The 12,214-nt window shown below is 46.6% G+C and overlaps 2 protein-coding genes across 3 annotated transcripts; one reads left to right on the top strand and one right to left on the bottom strand.

Annotated features, from left to right (window-relative positions):
- Nucleotides 1-236: 236 nt before the first annotated feature.
- On the top strand, nt 237-2,229 carry TOMM22 (translocase of outer mitochondrial membrane 22). Its single transcript, XM_088531866.1, has 4 exons — nt 237-398; nt 479-597; nt 896-1,013; nt 1,529-2,229. The coding sequence occupies exons 1-4, from the start codon at nt 288-290 to the stop codon at nt 1,601-1,603; spliced, it is 423 nt and encodes a 140-aa protein (XP_088387992.1). The 5' UTR covers nt 237-287; the 3' UTR covers nt 1,604-2,229.
- A 1,945-nt stretch (nt 2,230-4,174) lies between these two features.
- JOSD1 (Josephin domain containing 1) lies at nt 4,175-11,857 on the bottom strand. Of its 2 annotated transcripts, none has more exons than XM_088531865.1 (5): nt 11,421-11,857; nt 10,908-11,095; nt 6,577-6,705; nt 6,263-6,457; nt 4,175-4,839 (listed from the first exon to the last, which is right to left on the bottom strand). In XM_088531865.1, the coding sequence occupies exons 1-5, from the start codon at nt 11,454-11,456 to the stop codon at nt 4,740-4,742; spliced, it is 648 nt and encodes a 215-aa protein (XP_088387991.1). In that variant the 5' UTR covers nt 11,457-11,857; the 3' UTR covers nt 4,175-4,739. The 2 variants fall into 2 exon arrangements, with proteins under 2 accessions (XP_088387991.1, XP_010218396.1); XM_010220094.2 differs by having other exon boundaries at nt 10,908-11,263; nt 11,421-11,854.
- Nucleotides 11,858-12,214: the final 357 nt, after the last annotated feature.

Raw genomic sequence — 12,214 nt, 5'->3', positions numbered from 1 at the left:
TCTAGGGACTGCATTTTCTAATGAGAACCCGGTAAAACGCTCCCTTCCCTGCGAACACGGGCGGGACACGCGTGAGCGGGACACGCGTGAGCGGGACACGCGTGAGCGGGACACGCGTGAGCGGGACACGCGTGAGCGGGACACGGAGCAGGTTCACCCCCCGGTGGCGGCGCCCGCGCCCTCCGGCCGCCAGGGGCCGCTGCCGCCCCCGCGCGCCGCCCGCCGCCACCCGGGCCGCTCTTCCGGTGCGGCCGCCCGCGCGCCCCTTCACCGCTCGCCGCGCTGTCATGGCCGCCGCCGCGTCGCTGTCCGCTGAGGAGCTGCTGCCCAAGGGCGGCCCGGGCAAGGCCGAGGAGCTGGAGGACGAGCTGGAGGAGGAGGAGGACGACGACGAGGAGGTAGCGGGGCCGGGCCGGGCCAGGCGGGCGGGGTGGCCGCGGCGGCCGCGCCGGGCCTGACGCGCCGCCGCTGCCCGCAGCTGGACGAGACGCTGGCGGAGCGTCTGTGGGGCCTCACCGAGATGTTCCCCGAGAGCGTCCGCTCCGCCGCCGGCGCCACCTTCGACCTCTCGCTGTCGGTAGCGCAGAAGATGTACAGGTGAGGGGGGCGGCACCGGCGGGGGCCTGGGCACGGGGAGGGGGCGGCGGCGGCGGCGGGGCCTCGGCCCCAGCGGCCCTGCCCGCGCTCGGGATGCGCCGCTCGGGAGGGAGAAACCGCGAGAAGGCTCCTCTGGAGGGCAGGAAGGGGCACGCGCACGAGTCTGGCCCCCAGGAGGCAGCCGAGCTTGTTTCTCGACTGAACCGTATTTCTAGGGTGCTTCTTTCTTTCTTTCTTTCCTTCTTTCTTTCTCGTTTTTTTTTTCTTTTTTTTTTCCCCTTCTCCTTTTCCTTCCCAGGTTCTCCAGGGCAGCTCTGTGGATCGGGACCACCTCCTTCATGATTCTGGTTCTTCCCGTGGTATTTGAAACCGAAAAGCTGCAGATGGAGCAGCAGCAGCAGCTGCAGCAACGACAGGTGAGGCCAGAGTGCCAGGGCCCTCCCCAGCCATGGTCCAGCCACAGGCTCCAGTTACCTGCCTGCCCCTGTGGTTATCCAGGAGCAGAAAAACAGGAAGAGGGTCAGTTGTTACGTGTTGCAGTCCCATTCATCCCCCTGCCTAGATGCTCTGATCGGATTCTTCCCCTTGCTGGAGGAAGCGCAAGTCTGTTTTTATGGTTAATGGCAGTGCAGAGGTGACAGTGTAAATCCAGGTGGTCAAAGAGAGGAGAATTCCCACTGCTGTCAGGAGGTTCATCCAGAACAAATGGAAATGGAGGCCTAGGGTGCTGCCTGTGCTCTTCTGCGTCTTCCCCCTCCTGTGTCTCCTCTGCTTTGTATTTGAGATACAAAGGGTGCTTTTGTATCCCCTGCCATTTCCATGAGTAATCGGGTGGATCCCCCCAGCACTGCCGCACTTTGTATCTGCAGCTCTCTGGAGCAGGCTGCTCCTCTTTGTAGCTCTTTAACTGACCTGGCTTCTTCTCTTACAGATTCTACTAGGGCCCAACACAGGGCTTTCCGGGGGAATGCCAGGGGCCCTGCCTCCTTTTCCTGGAAAAATTTAATTTGGAGAGGCTGCGCTGGATTTGTATCATGTGGGAAGACCTTGAGATTATGATAGATTGAACTGTTGATTTGTTGGGCCAGGGCATTTTTGTTTGTTTTTATTTTTGGCTGTACTTTGGGACATTAACCTATTCATAATGTAGAGGGAAGTCTCCTCTCTGGACCTGATGATGGCTCCTGTCTGCGTTCTTCCCCCATAGAAGTCACAAGTCTTTTATTTGATCAGTATGTCACAACCAGTTACAAAGACTTGAAAAGGAGTTTCTCTTCGAGACTCCTGTCCACTCAAATAACAGTTATTAAAAAAATTCCATGCTGGGGTGCAAGTCAGGCTTCAAGTCATCAATCCGAAGAAAAATCCTTGCTGGCTACCACAAGGCCAAAGGACATCAGGGAGAGGAGGAGGAGGAGGCAAAGAGAAGGAAGGGCAGCAGGCATCTGTGCCTGGGGAAAGGAGTCTCTGGGAAGACGTGGGTGCAGATGCGTTCACTGCAGTTTCATGCATGTGTGTGTGTGCGCGTGAATACCAAGAGAGCAGCAGACTGGCTTGAAGATCATCACATCTATGCTGATCTGATGCCTTTTTTTTTTTTGTATTGAATATTAAATAAATTCAACCCGAAAAGTGTGATTTTACTAGATGTCTGTTGAGAGGCTCAGTTCCTTTCTTGCCTCATGGCACAGTATGGCAGGTGGCGCCTCTATTCCAATTCTACCTCACTCTAAGAGACCAACTTCCAGTTTTATAACCAAAGAAAAAAATTTATTTTTCCTTTACATACTTTGTTACAGAACAATTCAGTTAAACATACAGAAGTGATAGGACATTTATATGGAAACTTTTCCATTTTTAATATTTGGTTAAACAAAATACATCTCTGTAAACAAACCCAGACGAGGTTCTAACAAAACCAAACAAGCAAGAAAACAAATGTGGGCTTCTCCGCTCCCCAGTGGGGGGGGCCTGGATTGGTTTGCCCCCGCTGTCTGTCACTGCAGCGCTGCTTCCCAGCAGGATGTGATCATGCAGTTTCCCTTTACCTGAGCAGCTGGATCACAGTAATTTCCCCCACAGGAAAGGTGCTGACATACAAGGAGAGGAAAGTAGCCCCAAAGAATTTTAAAACATAGTTGCATATTGTGCACTGATCCATTGGCTTGCAGTTTTCATGCAAACGGAGTTTCTTCAAAGTGCGCTTTTAATCAACATAGAATATGTTGCTGTTGAGATTCATTTTTCTCCTTCCCCTCTTGAAGAAATGGCTTCAAGTCATGAGCAGAATGCCTACACCCCTTGCACTCTGCTTGTAAAGTGTTTAAAAATGTTACCAGCTGGTATTGGTCGTTGGAATGTGTTAACAGGACTTTTTATAGAAACAATAAGTTTTTTAAAACATAAGAGCCATTTGGCCTTGTCTTCAGGTGGCTGTGCTCAAAAAGACTCCGAGATGGCGCTGCTGGATGTCCAGGCGTCAGCACCCGCCATCCCTGTCCTGCTGCCACAGGGCCCCTTTTCTGCTAAAGCCCCATTTTGGTGGTCTCCCGCTTCAAACACCAGCTCACATATTGCTGATCTTTCAAGGAACTTCAGAAAAAAAGTAGTTAAAACCACCCTCTTTTCAAAAGCTCAAACACCAGCAATGAGTTTCACTCTGAATGGAGCAGGATCCCTCAGCTCCTCTACTCTGCTGGCAGTACCAGTTAAAAAGAGAAGACATCGGATGTGTCAGGGAGGGAACAGACAGCCAGGGAGCTCTCAACACATTAATCCCATCCAAACTGCAGCATTTCCTCACTCTGCTGAGGAAGGAGTAACTGAGCTAAAGATCACCCAGGTTACAGGGAAACAGCAGATGGAGCCTCTGGTTACAGTCTCCCCATCTAGTCACTTTTCCCAGGAAGGAAAGGAGAAAAAGTGACACAACGGAATGTTTGTCAGTCACCAAAAAGAACTTGGTTCAGTGACTGTGCCGGAGTGTCCCTAATGCCCATTGACTTGAGTTGGACCCTGTGCGTCTCCCACACTAGCTACTACGAGCTATAAAGAGGGAGAAAGTGCCCATTATAAAGGCTTCCATCCTCAGCTGAGTTTCCTTCAGAACTTGAGCTCGCTTAGAGAAAGTCTTCCTTTGAGAAAGGCTTCCTTTTGGGACAGTTTGTGTGACTTTAGCTACTGCAGGTTGGATTTCTGGAAAGAGAACAACAGGCAATGAATTCCTCTCCAATCCCCCTCAGTTTTATTCCTTTCTTCAAGCAACCCCTAAACTACCAGGTAACCATGCAGGAAACCAGAAGATCATCAAATGTTAAAGAGAACAAAAACACCCAACACTGCAGAGAAACCCAAACAGGACACAGCCTTTCTCAGTTCAGAAACTCCAGATTCCTCATTTAGCCTGTGCTACTGTTTCCACACTGCTCTTGCCAGCCACATATTGCCAAACCACTGCTCCGCTATGTACATAAATCCTTGGAGATACTGTGGTAGAATCCTCCACCTACCCAAAGAGTTTCTTGAAAGATGACATCGTTTTTGTTATTGTCCTTTAACTCCTGGCAAGAACCATCCCAAAGCAGTAGAGCTGTGCTGAGCACAGTATACTCTTAGTGTTTGAAAGTGTCCTGAGAGACCCTTTTGAATTGCAAACATCTTCACAGCTGTTTTGGAGGGAGAGGCTCATGAAGATGAGGAGGGTGCTTGGCCCCACACTTCCTCTAGACAAACTCCAGCCAGAGCAGCAGGTGTGAGCCCCAGCAGGAGCAGTGTCCACACACAGCCTTGCAAGGCGTGGGGAGGGGGAGACCAGCAAACTCCAGGCACCTTGGCCTCAACGCCCTGTTTTGAAGAGCACACTGCATTCTAGTTAACTTGAGAGCATGCAGCTCATTTGCCTTTGCAATTAAAGTGATTGGCTTCCAGTTTCCTCCACTCTGCCATTAATTCTCTCCCCCCACCAACACCTTCCCCAATATCCTATGTCACTGCCCTATTGCACCAAGAAGAAAGAAAAGAGCCAAACAAAAGCAAGTTCCAGAAGAGAAGACCGGGGGCACCCGTTATCCAGGCTGCAGAACGTTGGGGGGTTGGTGAGGGGGAAGAGCTGTAGTGAGAGGATAGAGTTGGTCCAGGTCATGTCACACGTCAGCTCTCCAGCTCTGATGTGCTTCCACCTCCTCGGGCACCACCAGCAGCAGTTCACAGTTTTTTCCTCTCAGCTGGTGTTTCAAAAATTTCCTATGGGAGTGAGAAACAGAAATAAACTACTGAACATGGAGCTCTTTAATTTTTTTCCTCCAAAATATAGTAACGGCCCTTCCCACATACAGAACTTCAAGACTCCTGTTTACTAACCATGCAAACACAAGAAATGTGAAAGAATTCCCCTGCACTTTTAGTTATCTTTGAACAAAATGCACATTAAACTCTAATGAATCCAAAACACTTCCACCAAGCAAGTTATTGTAGAATGAACTGGACATGATCTTAACCTCCTTAACTGAGTATACAGATGTCACTTTCCAATTTTTCCAAGGACATTTTGTTCTCTTGAGGTGACCAAAACAGAATAGAATTTAGAAGTTTGGTTCCTTCAGGTCTCCAAGTTAAAGAACCTCACTGTGTTACAAAATAATTCCAACCAATCTGGAACACTTGTGAGAAAATCATCATTTAGATGTTCTTATCAAATAGCAGCAGCACATGACCTGGGATTTGAATTGGTTCTGCAGTGCCTCTTTGCCTCTAAGCCTTTTCCAATAAGAAACTTGGATTGTCTTCAATAATTATGCAAGTCAGATCTAAGTTTTCTCTAGTATCTTTCAGCCCAGACTTCTAAAATTATCTATAAAGGAAGTCTTTATTGCTTGCCGATAAGCAGTGTACCCAGGATAATCTGCATAGCTGCTGGTGGATTTTAAAGAATTGTACTACTTTATCCCAGAAGTTCACAACAGGGTTGCATTCACTTTACCAAGGATTTAAAGGCAAGGCAGATTCTGCAAATACGGCTCACATGCAACCCTTACATTAGAACAAGCCTGAGACAGCAAAGCTGCTAGTGTAACTGTCGAAGAAGATGAGATGGAGGTAAATAACAGTTAGGAATAGGTTGTCTTTTACAATCAAAGCAAGTTATATCAGCAATCTTGTGTTAAGTTTGAAGGAGAAAGCAGAGTCGAGCAAGAAATGCAATACAGGCAAACTCTTCCTAGCAAGCAGCTTTTACTGCTGTCAAGAATAAGGCTGCAGCTGCACTTTTCATTTGGAAGGATTTTTATTGGCAACATAGAGACACACACCCCACTAGCAAAGAGGTAAAGGCTGGCTGGTAATCTCACATCTCACAGAGAGGCAGCTCAGCTAGCTATCAGACCTGACCTCTACATTCATTGCAGTGACAGAGACAGCCATGTAAAAGATAAAGTCAGGCTCTACTGAGCTATTGGCTAAAGCATTTCCCTAGTTTTAGGCAAAATGGACATAAGCTGACATGGAGGCACAAAAATCTCACTACTCATTAATTTTCGCTCTTGGAATTCAGCCATAAAGATCTCAAGCACTATTTTTTTAAGGACAGATTCTCCACTTCCGTCAGGAAAGAATTTGAAGAAGGCTAGGATAAAAAGAAAACAAAAAGTATATATATATATATCTCCACCTGAGCTCACTTTCACCTCCAATCCACTCGGGCATCTTGAGTTTGGAGTCGAGGTTGTAGTAGGTGCCTCCCACCTCCCGGACACAGATCCAGTGCTGTCGTTTGAGGGGGAGCTTCAAGGGACCCCAGCAAAGGCTGGAGGGTAGATTCATGATGAAGCCCATCACATTAGACAGGGCAATGACATTAACATCTCTGAAACAGCAGAGGAAACAGACAACAGTAAGATTACATTTTGGTACTTCCGCAGCATCTCTTCCTTGTTTTGTGAACAGTGTCTCCAGAAGCTTCCCAGCTGCACCACTTCTCAGTACCTGCGCTTGTCCCACCAAACCGCTTCATAGCCCTTGGTCTGCAGCGCTGCCATGATGACGTTCACGTCGTAGTTGCCATTCCCCAGCATACTCTTCTTGTGGGGTGTCACCATGGTGTTGGGAGAGAGCCTGCAAAGAAAACAGGGGACTGTTTATGGGGCCCACATCCCAGTTTCATCTCCCTATCAGATCCAGGGCTGGAAGGGGCTAGTTCATGTATTAATAACTCAAATCCTGTATTCAGTTTTTCTTTAATACATGAACTACTCCATTTCCCTCTTATGCCCTCAGGCAAAGAGGCTGAAAGGCCTAAATAATGCATTAAGAACAACTTTGATGTATGAAATCTCTAAAGATCCTAGCTTTGATGCAAGAGAGACTGCAAAACAGAAAGCTTTTTTCCTCCGGAACTGGTGCTTCTGAATTAATGCTTCAATTATTTTTTCTTCAATGTCAGTTTGCCATTCAGAATAACAGATATTACAGTTTGAAGAGTTTAATAGTCAGCATCAATCTTTAAGACAAGCTGAGGATCATAAAAGCCAGCGTAGCCTGGATGCAGAAAGAACTAGGTATCCCCTCCCACCTTCATAAACAAAACAATATTAAGACATAGTTTTCTAAAGCATTATATTGCCATTGCTATAAAATAATAAAATCCATTGCTATTGGTAACTTAATAGCTAACCTTATTGCAAATACATCTTCTAAACTTTTATTCAGAACCTTGGCTAGACATCACTTGCATTACTGTAGCATCTAAAATTCCAGAATCTCAATCCATTTTGTTACATTCAAAATATAAGATGTAATTGTTGTACAGATGTGGATGACGGATGCAAGACAATACACACAGCAAAAACCTCAGTCATTTGTATTGTGTTTCCCTTTTAAGAACGGGAAATGAAGGAGGGGTGAGTTATTAAAAAGTAAAAAAAAAAAAAAGAGAGAGGGAAAAAAGGCAAGTGGGCTTCTACATCTAGGAAAAACAAGTGCAGAGGAAAAGCAGGAGGGCCCAACAGCAGTGACGTGCAATGCAAAACTGAGGAAAGTCAGCCCCAAGATCACTTTGGTTGAAGTGCATTCACTGCTCATTTGATTGGCCAGGGCTCCATTAGCTCTGTCGGCACAAAGTTCAGATGCTTCCCACCACTTGGGCAACCAAGTTTCACCTGCCTCTTCCTCCTGTGCGCTGCCCCTCAAAACTCACCATCTTCCTACACGCTGCCTGCTTGGCCTTTAGCAAACTGCAGGCAAACTTTGGTCAGTGAGAACACCTCAGTCCTCTGCTTTCCTCCCCTGACATTTGACAAAAAGTAGAAAACAATTTTGAGGAGGGAGTTTCAGATCAACGAGGGCAAAAAATAGTACCTGGCTGCATTAGCCAAGAGTTTTCTGACAGGTGAGTAGGCAATGCAGTAAACTGACTAGAGAGGCGATTTAGCTGCAGAAGGGAGAGGAATCTGAAACAACACGGTAAAATACAACACTATTAATATCCTACTGCTGCACACTGCTGAGTGAGGCTGAGAACCAGAGATTCCCACCTCCGTATCGTAGAATCTTTATTCTATGAACCAGAGATTCCACTGTATCTTGTTAGTGCTTCCAGTACCTCCATAAAGCAACATCACTGAACCCCAACTAGGTCTCCAAGAACATTGCCTCAAGCTATTAACTCTGAGAGCTGGCGAGCTACAACGGAAGTTTTCTAGTTGACAGAGCCCTTCGGGTTGCACAAGCACCCTCTTGTGGCACAGGTTTTCAGAGAAGAGCTTATCTGAGCACTAAAGGAATGCATTTATCTTGGGGCCCCAAAGCCACAGAAATACAGCACACACTGGCAGAGGCAATAAACTCAAAGGGCTGTTATTTGTGAGCAAACTTTCATCAGGAATTGCCTTAAGACATTCATATTTACAGATGCCTAAATAAAACACACAGTCACCAAGAACAATTGAAGGGATTCTGATCACAAAAGAAACTAAGCTGCCTTCCCAAAATTAATTTCATATCTAGAGACTAAACTGCGAAAGCAAGACTGGCAAGTTCGACAAAATCCTGGGCATAGCTTTCCAAGCCAGGAACTTTTGTCAGCACGTTATCTTAATGGAATGAGCTCTGACACAGTTGTCTTGCCCAAATCAGGTCTCAACCCACAGACTTAAGTGAAGAACTTTTGTCTGCATGTTCTCAGTGGTGCATAGAATTGCAAACAAACCTTTTTGCTTCCCAGAAAAAAAAAAAAAAAAAGTGCTAAAGCGCTATCAAAAATATATTTCTTGTATTAGAGGAAAGAAGGAGAGCTGTAAAATCAGAAGAGGGTTTGGGCAAAGTTTTAGCATACGTCATTATCAGCCTACATGGTCTTTATGCAGTAGGATACAGCAAAGAGGAAATTAATAAACAATGTAGTTCAATTATTCAAGGGACACAGGCAAAGTTAGAGAAAGCTTAAACTTATGTATGATTCCATTTCCTTCTCCATGCCAGGTTTACACTATACCTCTCAACATTTCTGTAGCTTACTAAATATTCATCAATCCTTTATCAAATTTATTAACACAGAATGAGAACAAAGGCAGGAGAGATGCATGGAAAATTGACCATTTAAAGGGCAGCTAAGTCCACCCTAAACAAAGCAAAGAACTATATACAAGACAATCTAAGATGGATGCAATGGATGAAGAGGTAATGGAAATTTTTATCCAGAGTTTATAGTTCATCCTTTTCTGAGAGGAATTTCTATGTTGCTTTCATACTCTTGCAAGTTGAATAAATCCTTATATCTTCGCCTAAATATTAAGGTGGAACAATCCCAGTCTGGAATGAAGACAAGTTCTTCCTCCAAAGGCAAGAGGTCTGACAAGGTTACCATCCCACTCTTTCTAAGAAGTTTCACTTCAAAGCTGTAAACTAATTCCTCTCACCAAACCGAATGAAAACCAGCTAATTAGACCATCACACTATTTCTACCACATGAACCAACTTTATTTGCTTGAGGCCAACAGAAATCCAGCTGTGATTAAGTTTCTGACAATTCCTGCTCCGGAACAAAACTGTAGGGTTTTTACACTAGATACAGTGTTTTGAAAGCGCTGCAGGTCAGCTTCACTGCATGAACAGGAATTTAATTTACAATGCTATTGTAAACAGAATTTCAATCTGTTATTTGAAGCTGTCCATCATCACAGTTCTTCAGCCAAAGAAAGGAACGTATGTACTTGATGAGTCAAGTACCACTTCCATAAATCCACTGACTTTCAGGAAAGCAGAAGATGCAAATGGCTTCCAACTCATCAATACAGAACAGTGTGACTGCATTTTCTAGGTGCCTGTGAATACTGCAAACTTTGATCCATGACAGAAAGATCTTGATGCTTCATGGCAGCAATTCTGCCTTATTTCCTACGTCACAAGCCACAATATGCTACCAAATGCCAGTAATGCATACTTAAGTCTAACTTATGTGATAGTTACAGTACCTGCATGTTGAGCATCAGAGGAGACTCCATTTCATACTTGATTATTTTGCTTCACCAATGAAGGTCATGAAAACCCTCAAACGCATGCCCAGGAGAATTTCCACAGAAGTGCAGGAACATCTTAGCATAACATAAACCATCCACTGACTGCATTAGATCATTTACATTTAACCCAGTAAAAGAAGTGTTTTTTTTAGTTTGTTTCAAATTTCTAACAATGCCACAGAAATCTAGCTACTGATATTAAGCCTAATTTGCCAGAGCACACATGATCTCACTAGATGATAAACATAATATTTCAATACTTGAAGAACATCACTTAATTACTTGATTAAGGAGTCACTCGCTTTGCAGAGCTTCTAATTTCTTGGAAGTGCTGTGGTACTACATCAAGAGGCTTTATGATGATCTATTATTCCTGCCACCTTAACTGTCCCAGGCCAACACCAAGATACATCATTAACACCAAAATAATATACCTACATTAGGCAGGGCAAAAAGGTGGAAGCCAAGTGCAAGATTCATTAAGAGCAGTGAGCAAGAAAGCAAAAGTGCTATCACATAAGAGTGCATGCAATAGAGCTCTGTTACCCAAACTTGAAAGCCTGAATAATTTGAAAAAGGAGTGAGAAAAAGGGAGAGGGCAAGGATCTCTGCATGGAAAACAAAACAATAATGCCACCACATAACACATTTTAAAGACAGAGTGAGCTACGTTCAGGCCAAAGCCATAGTACACTTTGAATATCTCCTTTGCTCTACTCCTCCGCCAAAATAACTCTGAATAGTGCTCCAAACAACAGAGCCAAGGGGAAACTAACACTGCCACTGCTGAGAGCATCCTACCTCTGAAAAATGTCCTGCAGGGTTTCCCTAGTGAAGGCGTTGCTGTCCTGGAAGACATTGTTGAGGGCATGGAGGGCACACAGCTCCCTACGTTGTTTCTCATGGTAAATATGTAGGGGTGGTGGCTGGGATGGTTCTGGTGAGTCTGATTTAGTCTTGTCACCTTTCCATGGCACGCAACTCATTTTCTCGTAGGGTGGATGAAGAGAAGGTGGTGAGAAATGAAGGAGTCTGAAGTTTCTTCCTCCACAGTCACAAATGCAGCCCACTGCCCCTTTTTCTTGGAGGCTAGTGCTGCTTCCAGCTCAGAAACCCTCCTCTTGTGCTTCAATATATTCTGTAATCTTCTCTGATGGCTGGTTTTAATCACTTAAAGATTTGCAACATACTTTCCCTCCCTCCACCCATACCCCATAAAACACGATATTTTCCCTCCCACGCATCCACCCTCAAGGAAAAAAAAAATATATAGATAGATATCAAAAGATAGGAATCCCTTTAGTCTCAAGGTACCAACTGGAACTTGTCACATCGTTCCTTTTCTTCCATCTCCTTTGGTCTATAGCACCGCTAAAAGGGTATCCAGAGCAGGTAACAAAAAGAGGCCTGACTCCACCGTGCCCAAGTGGAGAAGGTGAAGCCAGCTTCTGATGCTGCCTGCAAGCACACGGGGACCTTACGGACTTATCAGCTGCATTCCTCCAGTCCTCCGAGGACGACTGAATCCAGGCAAGAAAACGCCAGCAGCTTGGGAAAGGAAACTGCCTCTTGCTAGGCCACAGAGGAAAACAAAACAAAACAAAACAGGTCCAGGCTCCAATTCTTCACAAGTCACCCCGTTCTTCTGACAAAGGGAAAGCTGCGTTAGCAGTGAACGCAGGCACCACGGAGCCCGCCGCGGGAGCACGGGGCCGAGCCCGCGGCCCGCCTCGCGCCTCCCCACCCCAGGCCTCCCCTCGCTTGCACAAGCGCGACAACAAACCCGCGGCGCCGGAGCTCCCAGCGCTCTCCGCCCGGCAGCCTCCTCCTCGGCAGCCTCCCCCCGCTGCCAGCCCGCTCGCTCACGTCTCCTGCCCTCCCCACCCGCGCCGCTTTCCCGTTTTTCCTACGGGAAAAGCCGCCCCCCGCCCGCACACAAGCTCCGCGCAGCCCCCACCCGAGGTCCGCAGGGTCTCCCAAGGCGCTGCCAGGGCAGGCAGGGGGCACAAGCAGGGGGAAAGCAGCAAAGGGAAGGGGAGCCCCCTCCCCTCGGAAGGAGGGCGGCGGCCGCAGCCCCCGCCCCACCGACTCACCCTCGGCCCCGGGCG

This window comes from Tinamus guttatus, unplaced genomic scaffold (assembly GCF_059628265.1).
Source record: "Tinamus guttatus ecotype Peru unplaced genomic scaffold, ASM5962826v1 Tinamus_guttatus_pri_ptg000439l, whole genome shotgun sequence".
Classification (NCBI taxonomy): Eukaryota; Metazoa; Chordata; class Aves; order Tinamiformes; family Tinamidae; genus Tinamus; species Tinamus guttatus.
This window is presented reverse-complemented; position numbering and strand designations above follow the sequence as displayed.